Source organism: Peromyscus eremicus, chromosome 8a (genome assembly GCF_949786415.1).
Source record: "Peromyscus eremicus chromosome 8a, PerEre_H2_v1, whole genome shotgun sequence".
Classification (NCBI taxonomy): Eukaryota; Metazoa; Chordata; class Mammalia; order Rodentia; family Cricetidae; genus Peromyscus; species Peromyscus eremicus.
Window position 1 is genome coordinate 20,144,137 of NC_081423.1, and position 23,397 is coordinate 20,167,533.

At 43.8% G+C, this 23,397-nt stretch overlaps 1 protein-coding gene across 6 annotated transcripts in view; it reads right to left on the reverse strand.

The window, feature by feature from the left end:
• Tenm2 (teneurin transmembrane protein 2) overlaps positions 1 to 23,397 on the reverse strand; it is a 942,842-nt gene that overhangs the window by 181,011 nt on the left and 738,434 nt on the right. For 5 of the 6 annotated variants that reach the window (XM_059270357.1, XM_059270356.1, XM_059270355.1 and 2 more), the window contains one exon: positions 19,337 to 19,542. In XM_059270357.1, the coding sequence (XP_059126340.1) occupies positions 19,337 to 19,542 (206 nt within the window). Of the gene's footprint in view, positions 1 to 19,336; positions 19,543 to 20,433; positions 20,448 to 23,397 lie in introns of all 6 variants that reach the window. The other variant, XM_059270358.1, reaches the window with a different exon arrangement.

The following is a 23,397-nucleotide window of genomic DNA, read 5'->3' on the forward strand; positions in this document are numbered from 1 at the left end:
CTCCCTTCCCTCCCTCCCTCCCTTCCCTCCCTCCCTCCCTCCCTCCCTCCCTCCCTCCCTCCCTCCCTCCCTTCTTTCTTTCTTCTTCTTTCTTTCTTTCTTTCTTTCTTTCTTTCTTTCTTTCTTTCTTTCTTTCTTTCTCTATGCCTCATGGTTGTGTCTCAACATGTAAGCTCTCAGCTACTGCTCAAGTGCTATTCTTGCTGTCTTGCTGTCATGCTTCCCACAATGATGGTCATGGACTCTAGCCCTTGAAAATGGTAAACTCCCAATAAGCTCTTTCTTCTATAAGCTGCCTTGGTCATGACATCTTATCACAGCAATAGCAAAGTAACTACAACAGCCTCCTTATTTGAAGATGTTGTGATTCTAGATAGAAGAGACCCCAAAGACTCTTTTCCAAGGAAAGTCTTAGATCTGATAAACACTTGGAGAAAAATCAGCAGGATACAAAATTAACATAAAAAATCAGTAGCCTTCATATATTCCAATAACAAACACGCCGAGGAAAAAATTAGGGAAACAATCTCATTAAAAAGTGCCTCAAAAATTTTCTGGGAATGAACTACCCAAGGATCTGAACAACTTCTATTATTAACATTGAGACACTAGTGTAGACGAATTTCTAAACAGTCTTACTAAATAAGAAACACAGAGCCAAATACAGGTGTGAAAGCCGTAGAGATCATAGAAATAGTGAGAGTCACCAGCTAACCTTAGCTCACCACACTGCTGTAGCTTCCCAAGAGAACCAGCTTCTTCCTGTCTAATATTGCCTTGCTGTTCTGCCTTCTCATTGGCTTTTAGCCCAGCCACCTCACTTCTTTGTCATTGCCTGTCTGTACAGACCTCCAGGTCTCTATGGTTGGTACTGGGATTAAAGGTGTGTGTCACCATGCTTGGTTGTTCCCTAGTGTGTCCTTGAACACACAGAGACTCTGCCTGCCATGTGATCGGATTAAGGGTGTGTGCTACCACCGCCTGCCTTTTGTTTATGGCTGGCTATGACCTCTGATCTCCAGGAAAACTTTATGTATTAACATACAAATAAAATATCATCACATTTCAGCACAAATAAAATATCACCACACACTAGAGGATGGAAAGAATTCCCACATTCATGTGTTGGAAATATCAACATTGTGAAAATAGCCATCTTACCAAAATATCTTACCAAAAGCAATCTGCATATTCAATACAATCTGCATCAAAATGTCAAAACCACTTTTCACAGAAACAGAGAAACAGTCTTAAAATTCATTTGGAAACAGAGAAGAACTCAGGTAGCCAAAGCAACCCTGAGCAAACAATATAATGCTGGAGGTACTCAATTTCAAATGTAGTACAGAGCCATAGTCACGGAAGCAGAATGGCACTGGTAAAAAAAAACAAGCAAACAAACAAGACCACATGTGGATCAACAGAACAGAAAATGCTGACATAAACCCATGTGAGTACAACCACTCGATTTCTTTATTATTTGTTTTGAGATTATAACATAATTACATCATTTCTCCCTTCCCTTTCCTCCCTCCAAAGCTTCCGAATACACCCCTCCTCGCTCTCTTCCAAATTCAAGGACTGTTTTGTTCATTAATTATTGCTATATACACATATGTATATATATATATATATACACACACATACACACACAAGTATATATATATATACCTAAATATATAAGTATAATGCCCTTAGTCTGTATGATTTACTTGTATGTATGTTTTCAGGGCTGACCATTTGGTATTGGATAAACAGTTGGCATACTCTTCCCTGGGGAAGACTATTTCTCCCACTTTTCCTTAGTTCTTTGTGTAGGGTTTAGGCCTCATGTGATTTCCCTCGTTCATGTTAGTGTGTCTATTGTTGTCCTTGTTCAGCTTATGTTTGGGCAGTCATGTTGGTGAGACTTCATGCCGTAGCTTTTGGTATTTGTTGGAGACACAATCTCAAAGCAAACTCCCTGTTTCTCTGGCTCTTACAATCTTTCCATCCCCTTCTTCTGCAGTGTTTCCTGAGCTTTAGGCAGCCACCTGATTTTTGACAAAGAAGCAATAAATACTTATTGGAGAAAAGAGCTTCTTCTACAAATGGTGCTGAACGAACTGGATATCCACAGGAAAGAGTGAAGAATGAAAACAGATCACCTTACACAAAACCAAATGCCAAATGACTCAGTGACCCAAATCTTCTCAAATGCTAGAGGAAAAAAAGTAGAGAAAACACTTCAAGATGTAGGCACAGGTAAGAACTTTCTGATTATGATCCTGGTCCCTCAGAAAATAAGACCAATTACCAACAAATAGGACCTCATGAAATTAAAAATGCTTCTATACAGCAAAGAAAACAGTTAACTGAGTCAAATGGCAGCCTGCAGAATGGGATAAAACCTTTGCTAGCTATCCATTTAACAGAGGAGAAATACCTGGAATTTATTAAGAATTAACAAAATAAAACAACGAGAACAACAAAAATAAACTAAAAACCAAAAACTGAGCATCAACAAATAACCCAATAAAAAATGGACTAAGGGGCTGAGGTGAGGGTTCTCAAAAGAAGAAATCCAAATGTTTGACAAACACTTTAAAATGTATCCAATATCCTTAGCCACTGAGGAATGGAAATGAAAACCATTCTGAGAGCTCTCTTCCCCTGTCTGAATGGCTACAGTAAGAAGATGAAGGACCACCAATGCTGGAGAGAGAGAGTGGGGAAAGAACTCTTCCTGTTGCTAGAAGTGTGATCTGGTGGACCTACTACTGAGTTGGTACGATGGTTTCTCAGAAAGCTAAAAATAGCATTACCATAGGATCCAGCTATACCACCCAAAGGACTCTATGCCATACTAGAAAGATACAGGTCCATCTGTGTCCATTGCTGCCCTATCCACAATAGCAAGAAAATGCAATCAACACCATCAAGAGATGGAAATGTGGAGCTACACACGATGGGATTTTATTAAGCAGTGAAGGAAGATGAATTTATGAATGTGCTGTTCCTCCATAAGAGGAACAAAGGGAGGCTTTAAGGGAGAGTGGTAGGGAGGATAATAGAACACATGCGAAATGGAAGTGAAGGGGGGATCCTGGGGATGCAAGTGTTTATGAGAGGATGGAGGATGAAGGAGAGGATGGGTGGAGAAAGGGTCAACCTAAACCTTGGAAGTGTGAAAATTCCATAAGGAAACCAGTTACTTTTCATACTAATAAAATATAAAAATAATATCAAAGTAATACATTTGCTTCGAAATGAAAGTTACATTTTAAAAATAAAAATGCTTCCCTGTAGCTGCATGTGGTGACTTATGCCTATAATCTCAGTACTTGGGAGGTGAGGGAAGGAGCATCAGAATTTCAAGATCATCCTCAGCTACAAAGTGAGTTTGAGGCCAGCTTGAGCTCCTTGAGGACCTGTCTTAACACCCTCCTTTGCTACAGAAAGTCTTCCCATAGAGGAAAAGGGATAGTTTCACTGCTGAATTCTACCAAATCACTAAGGGTGAACTAAAACCAACATTACTCAAAGCGTGTCACGAAATAGAAAGGGAAAGCACACCACCAAGCTCCTTGTATGAGGCCAGTATCGTATTTATACCAAGGAGACAATAAAAGGGAAAATATGGACCAATATTTTTGATTAATACACAGGAAAAAGAGGGAAACACTTCAAGATATAGAGATAGGCTAGGACTTCCTGTAAAGGACTCCAAGAGCAGAGGAAATAATCCCAAATATTTACAAATAAGATTACACAAGATTTAAAAACTTTTTCCCAGCAAAAGAGACTAGCCTACACAATGAACTTCAAAAATTAAACACCAGAAATAATCAAATATATAAATAGGCCAATAAGCTGAATAGAGCTTTCAAAGAGGAAATACAAATGGCCAATAAATGTTTTCCTTCCTTCCTGACCCCCTCTCCCTCTCTCTTTCTTTCCTTTTCTCTTTTTAAGTATCCAGCCCTCTTAGCCATCAGGGAGATGCAAATAAATTGTTTTGTGATTCCATTCCCTCTCAGTCAGAAATGGCTACAATCGAGAAAACAAATTACAACAAACGCTGGCGAGGATTCGGGGAAAGAAGAACTCTTCTCCACTGCTGTCTGGAGTGTGAACTTGTGTAGCCACTATGGAAGTCAATATGGAGTTTCCTAAGAACATTAGAGTAGACAGCTTCAAAAACAGAACCTACCATGTGACCCAACTCTACCACTCCTGGGTATGTAATCAGAGGACTCAGTGTGCCACAGAGGTGTTCACATTCGTGTTTACTGCCACTGTACTCCCACAGCTAAGACACAGTCAGCTTAGATGTCACCAGACAAATGTGGTGGTGCATACACAAAACAGGACTTTTTCCATCATAAAGAAAACTGAAATCATAATATTTACAGGAAAATGTATAGAACAGGAATTCATTGTCAAATGACATACACCATACTCAGACAAATACTGCATGTTTTTCTTATCTGCAGAATCTAGATTTTAAGCGCGCACGTGTGTGTGTGTGTGTGTGTGTGTGTGTGTGTGTGTGTATGTGTGTATACTATGAAAGAAGAAAGGGGACCCTAAGATAAAGAGATCTTAAAGGGTAGAGGAAGAGAAAATAATGGAATACATAAGGTACTAAAGTAGAAGGGGGTTCTTTGAAGAAAGAAAAAAGTGACCGAGAAGAAGGGAGTAGGGAGAACAGAGCAGAAAGGGGGTGAATAGGAATAAAGTATAATGACATATAAGTATTAAAATGCTTTAATGGGACCCATCACTTTGTAAGTTAACTAAATAATTTGGTTTAAAGTTTATGTTCCCAGTGGGAAGGTGACTTAGGGCCTTAGAGTTCTTGTATGCTTTCTCGTTTAAAAAAAGATATTTGCTTCAGTCTGGGATGTGCATCTAGGCCTGCATATGTACCAACTCAACATGGGGGTACAGCCATGAGATCCCCAGAGGGATGTCCTTTCCATACTTCCAGCTTGCAAGACTCAGTTCGAAAAAGAGAAGCTGCATCTTGGGTGTGAGCTGGGGGCTAAGAAACAGCATCTTCCACTGGGCGTGGTGGCGCATGCCTTTAATCCCAGCACTTAGGACACAGAGGCAGGTGAATCTCTGAGTTCTAGGCTAGCCTGGTCTACAAAGCAAGTTCAAGGACAGCCAGCACTACACAGAGAAACCTTATCTCAAAATATCAAAAACAGACAACCAAGAAAAAAACAAACACCTAGCAGTCTCTAGAAAGAAGACAACAGTGGACAGAGGATCTAGCTCAGCGGTGGATCAGTTGCCCAGCACCAGTGAGGCTCTGGGTTAGAGGACCCAGAAATGCAAAAGTCAAAACAGAGAACAGGCACCTTGTAAAGTGCTGTTCCAGTCTACATCCAAGGATACATCTTCATTTATCTCCTGCTTAGAAAGACTTTCCCCTCTTTTCCCATCACTACACTTGCTTAGCACACCTTCCACAATTCATCTTGGGTGGCTGCTCCTCCTGAAGGCCACTCTGCAATCCTTCCCAGGTTAGAAGGGTCCTAGGTTTATGTCTCATGACTTGCTGCATCCTTAAACCTTCAGGAGTAACAATAGCTAACAGGTGTTGACTGTATGGCTGAAGCACGGAGCAAATGATATACGGCGTGAGCTTTGAGGATCGTACAAGAATGCGGTATTTGCAGGAGGCCTGCTGCTCACCCTTTGCCTACACAGAGAGAGGTGTCTAGAGGCTCACATGGAGGGAGGCACAATGTCCCAGCAGACGTACCCAAACATTGCCTGCTCTCATATTTGTCGGAGGACGGGAGGAGATAAGGGTCACTTGATATAGTAGACACACCCTGAGTACTGCAATCCAGACTAGAGCCTTAAGGACTGTTGAAAACTCAGTTTTCATATCAGTACCAGCTTTGGCCAGAGGCCCAGCCATCCTCCCTGTAGAGCCCCTGGTTGCTAGGCTACCTGAGAACAAGTAGTGAGGACAGCAGACCAGTTAGACTGATTGATTGATCTCTGTAGGGCGCTTACTATTTGTGGGGCGTTCTCTCATTTACTCTCACAACAACCTGATGAGGAATGGTCCTCATGTTGTGGATGCTGAAATGGAATCCGGAGAGATGAACCCGGGGATATGTCTGTCAGCCACTGCACCGCACGGCAAGGTAAAATTCAAACTCTGCCCAGGAAAGCTGCCCAGTATCCTTTCTCATCTGCCCCAGGCAGTACCTCAGGGCCTTCCCCACTTGATGCTGCCCTCTGTGCTAGTCACTTTTACACTGTTGGGACAAAATATTTGAGAAAGCCAATTAAGGGAGGAAAGGTTTGCTTTGACTCACACTTCCAAAGGTTTCAATCCACAGGAGCTGGCTCCTTTTAGGCTTGTGGCAAGGCAGGGACATCATGGCTAAAAGGCAGTGTGGACAAAAGCCACTTGCCTCACAGCAGCCCAGGAGGCCATGGCAGGAAGGGGCAGGGACAAGATTACCCTTCAAAAGTCCCAGTGACCCACTTCTTCCAACTAGGCTTCACCAACAAATAGTCCATTCTGTTATCAATTTATCAAGGATTAATCTGCTAATAAAGTCGGCACTCCTATAACCCGATCACCTCCCAACAGTACTAGTCTCTGGGAACCAAGCCTTCAACACAGGACAGTTCATATTAAAACCATGTATGGAACTGTAGTGTGTGTGTGTGTGTGTGTGTGTGTGTGTGTACACGCATGCTTAATTTCTTGGACAGTTTCTTACTGAATCTCTGGTTTGCCATTTCAGCTAGACTGGCTGGCTAGATGAGCCCCTGGATTTACCTGTTTTCACCCCTACAGCAGCACTGGAGTTACGGGCACACACTACCACACCGGGCTTTTTCTTTAGATAGGTGCTGGGGTTCCAAAATCATACCTTCCTGCTTGTGCAGAAAACACTTTACCCAATGAGCCATCTCAACTGAGACATCTCAACACCGCCTTTTTTTTTTTTTTTTTTAAGCTTGTATCTCCTTAAAGTAGAGATGACGTCTTTTATTTCCATATCTGCAGTATAGACATTCCACAAACATTTGCTGAGCCTGTGAATGGGCAGATTTCATACTTCATTATCCCACAAGGCAAACCCCTCATTATGTCGCCTTTTGATCTAGTCCATGAGTAGAGTGGAAGATACTTCTCTGAAGACCAAATAACCCCGACAGCCTTGGGGTCAAGCTCAGTGAAACCCATGAGCAACTCAAGTCTCCTCCAAGATGCACAAAGACTGCATGCACCACCACAAGGCCAGGGGTGTGCACGTTCTACTGCTCAGTGCCCTGCTGACACAGTTTCTTGTTTATGGCACCTTCCCTTCTAATTGTCTTTAGCTAACTCTTCATCAAAAATGTCACAGTTGGCTCCTTGCCCTCCCAGGATCAATAGGAGGGCCTCATGCAAAAATATATCAAACATATCACCAAGGAGAGGGAACCATGGGGAATGTGTCCAGTCACCACACCACTTCCCAGGCACCAAAGGGGAGCTGACTGGCAGGTACTGAGTGGCTTCTCTGCTTGTCCTGGCTAAGCTGTTGGCCTGGCAGGGGCATGGCTTTGGGTAAGTGATCCTGAGTTTCCACTCTTTCTTCCCTATGGTGCACATGACACAGGGACTTTCCTCTGTGGCCATGTCAGTGTGGCTCCTGGCAGCACTTGGTGTCTGCATTCTTAGGACTATTGTTAGAAAGCCTTGACACACTGCGAGTTCTCTGAGCAGCAATTCCATTCAAATAATTCATCACAAGGAAATTATTAAAAAAATCCATGTACATGGATCTCAAAGCTGCTTACTGAAGAATGATTTATAATACTAAAAAGGAGGATTGGCTAACTTTTTTTTTTTTTTTTAAAAATCTGGACTATTTTTTAGGCACCTAAAAAGATTTAAGAAAGAATATTCAGATTTGCAAAGATTTTCCCTCACTATTAGTAAGCAGTTTTTTTTTTTTTTTTTTAAATTAAGTTACTTTCATTTATTTAGTTTAAGGGGCACAGATCTGTCATGGCATGCATGTTGAGGCCAGAGGACGACTTTTTCGGAGTTGGTTTTCTTCTTCTATCACATGAGTCCCTGGGATCAAACTCAGGACATCAGGCTTAGTGGCAAGCACCTTTACCCACTGAGGCATCTTAAGGGCTGTGATCTTGTATATATTTTTTTCCTAGAAAAGCTTCCCTCCCCCGTGCCCTCTCCACCCTGTGTGTGCCTGTGTATGGTGTGTGCATATGAGTGCAGGACCCTGAGAAGTCCAGCAGGGGGCACCAGATCCCGTGGAACTGGAATTATAAGTTGTGAGCTGCCCAATGTGGTCGTTGGGAGCCAAACTCAGGTCCTCTGCAAGAGCACTAAGTGCTCTTCAGTGCTGAACCACATCTCCAGCCTTTGATCCCGTGTTTTTAAAACAGTGATAAAAATATGTGAACAGAAAAGAGGAATGCACACTAGAGCACACTAAGAAATACCAGTATTTTCTATTTTTCCTGCCAGCACCATAATAAGAAAAGCACAAGTCAAAACTCTTGATAATGTCTTACTTCCATTCCTATGCCAGCACAATTCTAGGTACCTTATGAAGACTTCCTTAACAGTATCTCACGACATTGCTATAAGCACATACTCTTTTTATGCCCATTTTACAGATGAGGGATTCTTAAGCCCAGAGATGCCAAAGAGTTGCCCAAGGCCACACAGCCTGGAAGTACTAGAAGTTGTAATTGGACTGTACTGTACTGTACTGTACTGCAGATTCCCAGTCTCTGTGTCTAGAACAGCTGCATACGTATTCCATTGGACACTTATTTAAACACTATTTAAAAAAATATATATTTAAACATCTTAAAAACTGTGATGCAGCCCCATGCTGGCTTGATTTAAAGAGCAGCATCTAGTTGTCTGAAGATATTTGAAATGAGTAAGAGGCCACTTGAAGTAAATGCATTTAATAAATGAGAAAATGTGTGATTAGGATTTTACCTTGCAAAAGGAAACTCTAATTAGAAAATAGACATTTGATCTCATAGTTACGAAGAGTTGGGAATATTTGCAAATATCTGCTGTGGTTTGAATGCATACTCTGTTTTCACACACACACAAATGTGACACCAAATATTTCATTCTATCTCAGCCTCATCGATCGCCAAACACATCCTGTTTTCAGAGATGTCAAGAGACAGGCATGACATGCATCTTAGAGGAGATGAAACAGACAAAACAGCATGCCAGCTTTTCAGTTGATTGGCCCAACCCCACCAAAAAGGACATTTTTTGTAGCAAAAGTGGATGCTTCCATCTAGTTTCCCCAGGACCTCTTTTTATGTTTTCTTAATTGTCCCCCTCTTGGAAGTGCCAATGACGATTTCCCCTGCCTTGATGTGCTGTTGCTTCTTAAGCAGGATCCTTAAGCACAGGGCCTTCCGGCAGCTCTGGACACACTTGAAGGCTCTGGCACTGCCTTCTTCGCCTTAATGAAATTCCTAGTCTTGACAGGAGTTGTAATTTCGCTCTGTAACAATGAGGCTTACATCCTGGAGATGCTCTTGGGAATGACGGAGTACCAGAGAGGAAGGTGTCTGACCCTCATGTCTAACACAAAGCAACTCTGTGACCCCATATCACACCTGTGCTTCCATCTGTCAAATGGGGGTGCTCCTAATAGAGCTGTTGTAAGGATAAACTAAGTTAATTCATATGAGGCAATTAGTCTGAGGGACACTGAAGCCCTCGATAATAACGCCAGTCATGATTATCATCAGCAGGTAGTTACTAGTCCAAAGTGTGTGTGTGTGTGTGTGTGTGTGTGTGTGTGTAGACCATTTTTACGTGATCAGATAAATGTTGAAAAAAATAAAAGCATCTTTACCTAGAAGGACTTTAGTGGTCATTTGAGAGGCCTTTAATTTTTGTGAGCATTCGGAACAAAGTCTTAACATCTTTGAACACAGATTTGAACTTCCGTAACTGTCATTTATTAGAGGCTTAAAGACATGCGCTAGGCTCCCTCTGATCCCAGGCTGATGAGTGTCTGCTTGGATAAATTCATACACGCAGCCACACTGGAGGCGCTTGTTCAAGCAAACGCAGGGAGAGCAGAGGCACCTGCTCGTGTCAGGATGCAAAACCAGGAGTGGAATTCCAAATGAACACGCCACATGTCCCAGAATGGAAATTAATTTCTCCCTCTCCCTCTCCCTCTCCCTCTCCCTCTCCCTCTCCCTCTCCCTCTCCCTCTCCCTCTCCCTCTCCCTCTCCCTCTCCCTCTCTCTCTCTCTCTCTCTCTCTCTCTCTTTGGAAACAGGGTCTTGCAGTAGAGCTCAGGTTGGCCTTGAACTCATGGTCTTCCTGCCTCAGCCTCCCAAGTTCTAGAAGTTCAAGCATTTGTTACCAAGGCCAGCGAGACTAAAAAACAAAGCAAACCCCAAACTACAGAGTTGAAAGCTTGAGTGAGATCGTCTCCTTTTATCACTAAGGTGAGGGCTATGAGAAGTTGTTAGACGTTTTAAATGATTTAACCTTGAAATAATTATTTCCCCTCACTTCACTTTCAAGCGTGTGGATCAATTTAATTGAAGAGCGTCCACAGCCTGTAAGGGAAATGATTAAAGAAAACCCGGCTTCTATTCACAGCCACATAAGTATATTCATTATGATTTTTTTTGGTCGAAAGTGTGCAAAGAAAACAAAGTATATAAATCAATTGCATCTTGAGGTTGACTGAGATTACAGGTACCACCAGAATCTTCCTCAGGCTTGATTCACTCAAAATAGACCCAACTGTGCCACAGAGCTGTTTTTCTTAGAGAGAGAGACTACAAAAAATTAAGAAGAGGCTGTAAGGAAAATACTCACAAATACCCATTTTCCATCAATTCAAGTGAGTACATCTTAAGGTATTAACATTTCTATTTTTAATCTCTCGCCCTCTCTGTGTATGTGTTAGAGAAGGTATGTACTATATAACCTAGTATACATAAAAATATGTACTTCAGAAATCCAATTTCCTATATTTTTCTTAGAATGAATCCTCGTGAGTTTATTTCCAGGAGAGATACGTTCTTCTGAATTCATAGGTTTCATATTCATGGATTAAACTAAGAGCTGACTAAAATATTTATGAAAAATTACACCTGTACCAAATAAGGGCATTTTCCCCCCTTGCCGATGTTGCCTAAGCAATACGGCATAAAAACTGTCTAGCCAGCACTGACACTGTGTTGGGGAATGAATATAAGTCATCTAGAGAGGGTTTAAAGTAGATGAAAGACTGTACATAGATTTCACACAAATACTATGCCATTATATAGGAGGGAATTGAGCATCCTAGGATGTTGATATGTTGGGTCCAGTCCCCACAGATACTGAGGATGACTGTGCATATAGATGAACATGAATACACAGACATTACTATTATAATAATATGTGTGTATGTGTGTATTTGGGACCATAAACTATATGCAAATAAAACTGTCACTTTTATGTTTTATACCTGGGGTTCTTTGTAAGATTTTATTAGAAGATAAAGGTTCTTTGCTCAGATAATTGGCAGATTCTTGCCTTCAAGAACCTTCAGGATTCTTCCTGGACTAATTATGAGACACAGTGGTACCCTCTGACCCGCTCCTCTTAGTCATCTTCTGTCTTTGTGAGTTCCATGAAACCCAGCATCACAGTTTGAAAAACGTGCAGTGTATCCCCCTGCAACCCCGCTCCACCGCTCTTTTTTGTCAACTTGACAAAAGCTAGAGTTATCTAGGAAGAAGAACCTCAGGTTAGAAAATGCCTCTGTCAGATTGCCTGTAAGCCAAGCTATAGAGTGCTTTCTTGATTAATGATTGACGTGGGAAGGCTCAGCTTACAGGAGGCAGTGACACCCCTGGGCTGCTGGCTTGGGTGCTAGAAGGAAGCTGGATGAGCAAGTTATGGGGAGCAAACCAGTAAACAGAGTTCTTCCTCAGTCCCCGCTTCAGTTCCTGCCTTGAGTTCCTGTTCTGACTTCCCTTCATGACGGACTAGGATCAAGATGGGAAGCCAGACTAACCCCGTCCCACCCAAGCGGCTTTTGGTCATGGTATTTTATCACAAAAAAGAAAGCTAACTAAGGCACGGGGTTTGCCGGGGAATTGCCCCCACACCAGCTCTCCCACTGAACTCAAGCATCCCTTGCTGATTTTTTTTCTAACCACTCAGAGAGTGTCCCCGACTCTGGTGGCAATTAGGATGGTACCAGTTCACCACTGGGGGTGCCTTGAGAAAGTCCTTTCCAAAAGCACTTTCAGACCTTCAGGAAACAATGCAATGGATGCCACAAGATCTTCCTAACACAGACAACTGTAAAAACATGCCTACCTCACAATGGAAAAGATCTTCTTCTTAGGGGCTTCTGCAAAGTGCTCAGCAATGTCCTAGACGGCTGACTGCAAGCCCTGGTTTTACCTCCAGCCTACTGCACTCAAGGGACAGGCCCAGGAGAGCCCAGCGGATTGGTACCTGGACCCACAGAGGGCAGACAGGCAGTGGCAAGGTAATACAGCCAGACGGTTGAGATAATCAGTAGCCCCAATACTCCAGAGTCCCACTACATACTCCAGAAATGTAGGCTTGAAACTACAGCCAAGCCTACTCAGCAGGGCAAGACAGTAGGGGCTAGGGAAAAAGAGAGTCTCTTTCCCAACAAGGCTCTGAGACAGATCAGGATGGGCTGGAGGCAGGAAAAGCTAACACCACTAGTCACCATTCACCAATTTGCTTAAAAAAAAATGTCATTAGGAGGATGCTGTGGATGAGGACAAAAAAGAACGTTTGCTCAGCTCACTCCTTTAATCTGAGTTCACACATGCCCATTCTGTCATATTTGCATTTATTTGGTACGATCATGAGGCAGTTTGTGGCCTCTTGAACAGTTCTCTTCTGTTGGTTCCTGTACGTAACCCATGGACTGTTTCGCTTCTGCCACAGGAGCATCTCAGCACAAATGAGGAGCTGCAGGCTCCCCTTCCATCTTTCTGCTGCTGCTCCATGCCTAGTACCTCCCGGCAATCAAGCCTGTGAACACACGTTCAAGTTGCCGCTGGAAGTCACTGGGCTCCTGGCTCCATCAGTCTGAGTGATGAAGTAGGCATTTTTAATATTTGCTAAACAGGATTGTGGAGAAGGTGAAGTCTCGGCAGGGCTCCCAAGCGGTAACTGCATCTTGTTGTCTCAGGTTAATCATGTACCTAATTTGCCGATTATTGACTTGTTCTCGCAAAGGGTTTTCCTTGGCTTGACATATCAGCAGCAATCAGTGATGAACTGTCAAGCAAACTTGCTCGCTGCCTTAACCACCCAAGATCCGGACTTGCAGCAACAGACTCTGATCTGAGATTTCCTCCGATGCCTAGCCCTGGAGCCTGGTCATGTGATTATTTTTCTTCCTCAGCCTGATCTGTGTTGTTTCTCGAACCAGGGTTCAGCAAATCTGACACAGTTTGTAGGATTTCAAATATTTGGCAAGATCCAGCCAACTTTGGCTGTACACACACCATCCCCATAAGGATTTGAGTTGGTCGGTTAAGACTGACATTTTCTTCACTGCATCTTTAAAAAAAATGCAGTGTAGGGTGCCAGAAATGCTGCATTTAAAGCACAAAGATAGCATCCTTTCTAACTGACGATGTTTGAGAAGTGGTAAGAACTAATTTATGGAGGGGTGCAAGACAATGAATTTGTTACTGATAGAGTGCTGCTGTGGGTAGGCATGGTGTACGCTCTCGGGAGACTCTAGCATGGTAAATGCGATTCATAAAGGTTTATTTGTAGGAGTGTACACAGACCAGCCTGCTGTGGGATGGTCTGTATGTCAAGTGTGTTGCTGATTGGTCAGTAAATAAATCACTGATTGGCCAGTGGCCAGGCAGGAAGTATAGGTGGGACAAGGAGGAGAATAAAGCTGGGAAGTGGAAGGCTGAGGCAGAGAGACACTGCCAGCCGCCACGATGACAAACAGCATGTGAAGATGCCGGTAAGCCACGAGCCACGTGGCAAGGTATAGATTCATAGAAATGGATTAATTTAAGCTGTAAGAACAGTTAGCAAGAAGCCTGCCACGGCCATACAGTTTGTAACCAATATAAGTCTCTGTGTTTACTTGGTTGGGTCTGACGGCTGTGGGACTGGCAGGTGAGAGAGATTTGCCCTGACTGTGGGCCACGCAGGAAAACTCTAGCTACACCAGCCACCAGGACTGTCATCACACCGTGAGTGCTTTTCATTCATATCTCTGACCCTCTTCTTCTGGGACAATCACTGACCACCCCTCTGAAGCTATGGTGTGACTTGTGGGCAATAAGAGAAGGGACGTAGATTTCATGTGTCACAGGATTCTTCAGGCATGGGTGTGCCTTCCCATCTCCCCTTCCCTTGCCATGGGGAGCTGGCTGTGCACCTGGTACTAGAGGCTTTGTAGTTCTGTGTCCTTGAGTCAGAGGATGACGCCAACCATTCTTCGTCCACAGTGAGATAACTACTTTGGGGGGTGCTATGCTCTGAGCGATCCAAGGTAGTGCCGAAGAGGGGGTTTCAGCAGTAGTTTTGGCCTCCATCCAAGGATGTGTAGCAATCTTTCCTGAGCTGTGATGACTACAAGTATGTCCAAGCATTGCCAATGTCTCTCTTTATGATGGGCGTCAGGGCAGCTCACAATTTCTCCTAGTGGAGAATCACTGAACACCAGACTAAGCAAGAAGCAGCATTTGCTATTTTAAGCCACTGGACTGTCAGGCTTTTTTTTTTTTTAAACTGCCAAGGATATGCTTTTCTAGAGCAAACATATATAAACATTTAGCCAAAGGGGACTTCTTCAAATTAGGAGTATTTTTACTTTCTCCTTTTTGTTTCTTGAAAATTTCAGCAATAAAAACATAGTATGTTTCTCAGTAAGAAGAAAATAATGAGGAAATTAATTTTATTTTTAAACCCTGTATTTGCATAATTACTTGTCTGTATTAGTGGTTTTATTGCACACACACACACACACACACACACACACACACACACACACGAGATACACATATGGTTTTTGGAGATGATTATACTGGGGATCGAACCCAGGACTTTTCACATGCTAGTTGAGCACTTTCCTATCTCAGTTTCCAGTGCTGAAGTACAATGGGATACATACTATTTTTCTTTCGGACTTTAGTTTACCAAGGCTTTCCACATCTCTGTTGGTCTGTCTATGGTTACACAACTACTACAATGTTGTGGGGCAGGCGGCACAGGCAAGAGGAAAGGTAAGGCTAAGATGGGCCAAGGAATCTGTTTCCAGCTGCCTGGTGATGGCGTGGCATGCCTCTACCCAGAAGCTCTTTGTCTAACCACAGATCTTCCTTACCTATTCCATGTCGCTTCTATATCTTCTGTAAAAAGCCATTTTGAGAAAAAGTCAGCTGGGACTGACTCTGAATCTTGGAAAATTTAAGCAGGTTAAAAAAAAAAAAGGATTCTCATTTGTATTTAATATCCTTGGACAAGGGTACTAAACTTGTAGTCTCTTGGTCAGAGCAAGATCCTCTATAAAATTTAAACATAGCCATTTCATGCAACACAGTCAACGGAATTTCATCCCCTTTCCCCTCCCTTTCTTTCTCTTTTTCCAGCTCAAATGAGTCACCTTGGCTAGACTGCCAATCCCCATAGAACTTATGTTCCTTGATAGGATATGCCAATAGAAATGAGAAATTCTGTAATAGCTTGAGACGTGTTTTAGTCACCTATCCCTGCAAAGAGCTAAGCACTGTCTCCTCTAGGAAATGTAGCTCATCAAATGGACATGAATGCATGTAATGACAGGGAGTGAATGTAAGGATGTGCATGAAGTATTTTTCTCCCTTCTTCCCCCCTTTAAAGCAGTGCTCTGATAGTGTACCTGTCTTGTGTATTTCTGGGCATCTATAGTACGCTATGCTTACCTGACCCCTCAACATACCCTGCGTTCCAACATTGGCAGTTGGACTGAAATCCCAGCTCCTATCAGCTCCTTGCTATTCATTTCCCTTCCCTTGAAGTATATGCTGGGGCTGTCCCTGGAGTGGAGCTATTTTGAGAGGACGATCGCTAGAACAATCACGAGCTTGGCAGGAGATGGACAGTGTGGTATAGCCACAAAGGAAGAAAAGACATTGTCATTGAGGACTGGAGTCCTGAATGTCAGAACAGCAGGGAAACTGAGTGGAGTGTGTCTGTGGCTGCTGTCTGCTATCACTCAGTTGCAGGGCCGCCGTACTGACTTCCTGTAATCACAGCTTTCCCAGGCTCTGGTAGCCAGAGCTCGCAAGGCAGAGGGGAACAGTGGTGAGGAGGCAACGTTTGCCTTAGCACGGCTCCTTGCAGCTGACTAGCTGAGAGGAAAGTCATGCTCAGCTATGCCCAGAGGCATATTCATCCATTCCCAAATCATGCCAACAAGCAGATTTCACCACCGTAAATCCTTCATTACTGCTACAGCAGAACCAGTGGAGCCTGAAGGTCAAGCAGACCACCTAACAATCTGTGTAACTTCCCAGAGGAGCATCCTGCTGCCTGGCCAGAAGCTGCCTTGGGGACCCCTCTCAGCTGAATTCCTCTGTCTCTGGATGAGGGTCTCTCTGGAGAGCAGCTGTCTGCTTGGTCAGGGACAGTGTTCACTCATCTCTGGATAATCCATGCCTAGCCCAATAAATATTTTTTTTCTGGATGGATGGATGGAGGACTCATTGATTACCACTTTACATATTGGTCCCATTAGCATGCACTGTGTATGGTAATAAAAACCTACACAGCCCTCCCTGCTCAAAAACGAAATCGCCCTTAGAGTCCTTATATTGATCATTGCAGGCTATAAAGATGGGATTACAAATAAGTTTCATCTAGAGAGCCAACACTGGTCGATTGGTAGTGGCTGCCTTGAGAGCTGTGTGGGGAGGTATTTGTGTACTGGGCTCAGTGAGGAAAAGTGCTGTCATTGATTAGCAATGTCTGCTCTGAACCAAAGACAAGGATATGGTGGCCCGACAGCTTCCTATTTGCCAATGATTTTAAAGCCTTAATTTCTTCTGATAGAATTTTCTAGATGAGTATCTTTCCAGCACATTTCCAAGCCATCTTTGACTGGACATCTGCACGCTTTCCTTCCACAGTGTGCTTCCTAAGGTACTTTATATTTTTGCTAGATTTGAGGGCAAATGAGGCAGGGAAAACTTGGCTTTTCTCAGAAAATATAATTCTTGTTGGAAAAGAAATTCAAGCTAGGTAGGTGTTAATTCAGTCCAAATGGTATGCATAATGAAATATATACCAGGAAGACACAGGGCGATAAATATGAGTTCCATAAGAAAGTCGACTTTCCTTATTCCTAACTCTGGCAATAATCTCCCTTTTCCATTGCCAAGGATTTCCTAAGGAGCTCCATTTAGGGTATCACTGAGAAATGTCACTGGATACCAGTTCCACACATCACTCTTCCCAGATACAATGGTCCATTACTTAATGTGACTTTAATGAAATGACTTTTTAATATAAGGCACCCCAAAATTAACTTCTAGGCCAATCAAAGTAGGCTAGATATTAGTAGGGTGGCACACCTTTAAAAACAATAATTCATGTAACATAAACTTAACTTAAAAAAAAAAAAACTCAGTGGTTTTAGTTCATTCACTGTTACGCCACCACCTCAGCTAAGTTCAGAATAGTTCCATCACCCCTGGAAGAAGTTGTGTTCCTGTTAGAAATCAGTCCCTACTAGAAAAAAAATTATCCTGAGTGAGATAACCCAGACCCAGAAAGACAAGTGTGGTATATACTCAATCATAAGTGGATATTAGCTGTAAAGGATACCCATGCTACAATCCACGGACCTAGAGAGGCTAGGTAACAAGGACAGCCCAAGTGGGGTAGGATGCATGGATCTCCCTGGGAAGGGGAAATAGAAGAGATCTCCTGGGGGGTACTGGGGGCGGGTAGGCATGGGAACTTGGGGGGTTGGGTTGGGGGGTTGGCAGAGGGGACAGTACTGAGAGAGATGCCTGGAAAGGGGGGCTTTGTGGAGTTCGTAGAAGCCTGATGGGAGGGAAACTTCCAGGAGTCTATAAGGATGATCCAGCTGAGACTCCTGGCAGCAGTGGATGCATAGTCTGAATTGGCCATCCCCTGTGATCGGATTGGGGACTACACCTGTTGTCATCAGAAAGCCTTCATCCAGTAACTGGTTGAGGCAGACTCCCCATGGCCAAACATTGGGCCATGCTCAGGGAGTCCTGCTGAGAGGAGGGAGGAAGGATTGTAGGGAACAGGGGGGGTCAGGAACATCACAGGAAACCCCACGGAAACCACTAGGCTGGCTCATGTGAACTCACAGAGTCTGAACCAACAACCAGGGAGCCTGCATGGGACTGACCTAGGCCCTCTACATATATGTGACAGTTGTATCGCTAGGTCTACGTGTGAGACTCCCAGGGCAATGAGAGCCAGGGCTGTCCCTAATGCTTTGGCTGGCTCTTGGGAACCTATTCCTCATGCTGGATTGCCTTGCCCAGCCTGAATACAGGAGGAGGTGCTTGGTCTTATGGCAGCTTGATATGCCATGCTTTGCTGATGCCCATGGGAGGCCTGCCCCTTTCTGAGTGATTACAGAGGAGGGGTGGATTGGGAGGGGGTTGAAGGGGAAGGAGTGGGAGGAGAGGAGGGAGGGGAGGCTGTAGTCAGGATGTAAAATAAATTAAAAAAAAAATCAGTCTCTATTCCCTGGCAACTGCTCACCTACCTTCTGCATCTATGGGTTTTGCCTTGATAGTTTATAAATAAAATTGTACAACACAGGCCTTTTGTATCTGACTTCCTTTGTTTAGCATAGTGTACCCATGCATGCTGTATCAAGTCGCAACACTCTATTCCTCTTTATGTCTGAGTAGTATTCCATTGTATAGCCACGCCACAATGTTTATCCAGTCATCCATCATTTGGACACTCATGTTGCTTTTCACTCTTTGGCTATAAATAATGCCGTAGTGAACATTAGTGTTCTCTATGGAACAGGATGTGTTCACTTCTCTCCGAGCATATACCTAGAAGAGGAAGTTCTCGGTCCTACGGCAACTCTTCAACCATCTTTTTCAAAAACTGGCCAACCTTACTCTGTAGAGGTTGAACTATTTTTATTCCTGACAGGAATATACAAGGGCTCCAGTTTCTCCAGATCCTTGTCAATACTTGTGGTTATCTGTGCTTTAATTATAGGCATTTGAGTAGGCACGAAGCAATGCACCTGCATTGCACCTGTTACCTACTTGGTTCCATCAGGTGTGGCCATACCTGTGCATGAGACGGTGGCAGTCCTCTCCTTATGTAGACACCAAAGAGGGCATCCTTCCCCAGGGAGATGTTGAACTTTAAGAACTGGGGCTGACTGATGTGAATCTGTGACCTCCAAAACACCCCTGGCGGGACTTCCTGTGTCACGCGTCGGCCAACTTCCGCTTCGCCGCTGTCTATGCTGCTGTTTCTCAATGACCAGGGCACTAGAACACAGGGATAGACATGGAGTCAATGACATTTGTATACGTTAGGTGACTGTACATTTATGTTTAATTACATGCCAGAAGTTTTTGTTGTTGTTTCAAAATTAAGATAAAATGCATTCTCATTAAGTGACAGCTAAAACATTGAGGATTTAAACAAAATAGCCATAAATTCATACCTCAGGGCATCTGAGACCCTGGCACGGTGGTTTTATTTTGTTTTGTTTTTAGAAATTCTATTATTAATCTCAACTGATCAAATATAGGAAGAGCCAGAGTCTGAGAAGGAGACATGAAATCCCATCCCCCATATAACTGGCATCTTAAAAGAACCAGGAGGGAGGGGATGGCCATGTTAATTAGGAACCATGCTTAATTTTTTGAAGCCTTTCATTACTTTTTCTAGACAGAAACAAGTCCAGCCTACTCTGATACTTGGAACAAAAACCAGTCCCAAATCCAAAATAAATGAAAAAGCTCAGCAGAAAACGAAGACAGCACGGGACGCTGGATTGGCTCCTTCCTCAAGGAGGAAAGGGGGGAAGGCCCTGAGAAGTCACACCTTTGCCTTGTGACTTTGACACAAAACGCTTATAACTCTTTTGGTTGCTGATCCTGAAAATTTCAGTTGCCTATGCACAGCCTTCCTCAGCCAGCACTTGAATAACAGAAGTTTGGTTAAACAAAACAAAACACACCACAAAAAAAAAAAAAACCCAAAACCAAAACTTTTTTCTTCCTTTCTTCTTTACTTTTCCTTTCTTCCTCATTCTTTCTCCTTCCCGTCCTCCCCTCCTCTCCTCTGTCTTCTTCCTTTCTTGAGACAAGATCTTTCTCTGTAGCCCAGGTTGGCATGGAACTCACTCTCTATAAGCCCAGGCTAGTCATGACTCATGGCAGTCCCCCTGCATCAGCCTTTCAAGTGCTGGGATGAAGGGCATGAACCAGCACGCTCAGCTTGCCGCATCTAAGTTGAGAGGGGATTGCTTCCTAAGAGTGAACTAGCTCTCGGTCTGTCCTTCTGAAGATGCTTTCTTTTGCAACCAGGGAAAAAGGAGAAGCTGAGATCACTTGTCCCAGAGTAGCAAGTTAATTTCTCTATTGGTTCATCATTTTCCCTGGCAGAACTTGGTTGCATAGATGTCATTTGTGATGACCTCAAATGGATTCATCCACGGCAGGAAATATAAAAAGCCCACATCTTACCAGCTTCCTGGCTCAAGAGCTTCTGAGCCAACGGAAACCAACCACAGAAAGAAGCTATTTTTGTGTCTTTTCCTTTCGAGGAGTGTGGATCACACTGGTGGCCCTGTTCTTAGAACATCTTCAGCCTGGACAAAGGAGGCTGATCATGCTCAACAGTGGATGGACAGCCCGGAAAAATCTCTGACTGTGTATACATTCTCCACACACTGTACAGGGTCTGGACAGGCATAAAAACTTAGAGAACTGCTGGAAGGGACTGGCTTTAAAGACAAGTGACCCTCCCTGACTCAGCAGAGCTGGCTCTGTCTCCATAACCAACTATACCAGGATGAGACTCTTATGTGTCTTGACCTTAGTTTCCTCATCTGTAAAATGGGCAGCCAACACTTTTGGAATTCAGAAGGTCTTTCACGTGTAAATTATGAAAGACCAAAGTGACTTGAATGCATGAAGTCACTGCCCCTGCCCAACCATGAGGACGATTGGTTTCTATTCAGCTCAGTAGTAGATCAACAGGGACTTAGGCTGGTAGCCTTCAGGACAATGAAAACTAGGCAATGGGCTCCAGAGGGGGAGTTTGGAAGTTCCTAACTGATAAGAGAAACATGCAGAGAAGTCCCGAGTGGTTTGTACCAATAGAAGCAGAGTAGCTGGTGCGCCAGGAACCCTGGCTGAATGCTGGCTATGTCCAGCAGGCATTAACTACATACCACAAGGGGGAACATGGGGTAGTATAGGAGAGCAGAGGCTCTGGCTGCCTTGCCTCATGCCTTAGCTTGGATGCTTGCTAAATGCACTAACTTTCTGTGCCTCAGTTTCCCTGTCTGTCTAGCAGGGACACTACTATTTCTTGTTTCATAGGGCTGTTATGAGGAGTCCGTGAGTAGATCCACACAGAGCCCTCATAACCATTTCTGGCACAAAGTAAGTATTATCTAAGGCTCTTAACCTCAATGTCTATTGTTAATTTGAGGGATTTCTGAAATCATGGTGAGCCTAGGAGAAAAACTTTTGTTTTCACAAGTTGGTCAGAGGCTGTGAGTACCACAAATTGAAAACTTTTTATTTAAAAACGTTGCTCTTGTCAGAGTTCCCTACCCAAATTAAAGCCTTTGGGGGCGTGGAATGTTATATTAACCAAGGACCCAGTAGGGAAGGAGTGAGGTAAGGAACAAACAAACAAATCACACAAGAGCACCAAGAACCACTGTGGACAAGAACAGCTGCAGGCCTTGAATAGAGACCAAAGCAAACACGAGCAAAGAGTTATGATAGGTGAGGAAAAGGCACTAACACTGAGGGAGCTTTGAAGACTCAAGCTCTACCCAAGCTCGATCTCTAAGCTTAATGGTGCTTGGAGTTTAAATAGATAGGTGACAGATGTTCCGGCACATCTGTGGGCCTCAGAGCTGCTGGGCTAACAGCAGGCTGGCTAACACAGGCTGATGGTCTGCCGCCAGCAGCTTGTGGTGGCCTCTGGAAACCTAAGTGAACTCTGCCCAGTGGCCCACTGGGGACATGGGTGGGAAGAGGCTTCCACAGCGGTCGCTCTGGAGAAATCCAGAAAAGAAGCCTCAGAGCTCTGGAGTCATAGGATCCCCCTTTCTTGTCCAGGACCCCACCTCCAGCTGTCAGTGGGTAGAGACTACCTACTCACTAGCCATGCCCCTTGGCATTTTAGATGGTCCCCTTGTTCATCTGTCATCCCCCAAATGAGATCTGGCATGTCGGGGATGGACTATGAGTTTGGGGGGCCAGCTTGACAGGGCTCAAGTCCTGGCTTCCATGCAGTGTGACTTCTAGCACATTGTTTAACCTTTCTGGGCCTCCAGTCCTCTGTTGTAAAATGGAAACCGTATATAGTGGGAACAATGAGTGTCCACACAGAACAAAACACCAGGCCCAGAACACAGTATTAGCAAAATAAATGAGGCCAGTTGCGGGGGATGGAAAATGGTCATACTAGAAGGAAAAACTATGCAGAAAACATCAGACTTCCTTTTTGGAGTAAAAAAAAAAAATCTTTACAAAAGATAGAAAGTTTGGTGTATATACGTGATCTATATGTACCTGTGCCCGCCCATGTCTTGAGAGAGTCTAAATTTTGCATAGGATAGATTCAGCTAGAAGAATGAGCTTAAACTTAGGACTCTGAGCCTGACCCCAGGTCAGTGGCAGCCCTGTCCTGAACACACAGCCTCTACCCTCTACGGCTCACTTTGCTGGGACACAGCCTGCAGTACTTGCTGATGCCGCTGGGGGGCTCTGCTGGCCTCCTCAGCAGTCTGTCTAGCTGTTTCTCCTAGATGGGAGAGGGGCTAATTGTCTTTGTGCCCCCGCCCCATGTCCTGCAAACCTTGTATCACTCTGCACTACTCCTGTTGAATGGGCCTCTGCTCCACCTGCCCATCTGGTGAGTAATTTTCAGCAAAGCCCTGTGACAAGTGGGTGACGGGAGAGCCTTGAGGAAGATTTACTTTGAAGACTTGCATGTAAGCTGAACTTTTTTTTTTTTTCAAAAAAACAAAATTACCTTTCAAGAACTCTACATGGAATTTGCTATTTAAAGAACTTTCCTTGTAGACTGTTGGGAAGAATTGGGAGTAACATTCTGGCGTATCTTTCCTACAAACTCTAATTAATAAACAA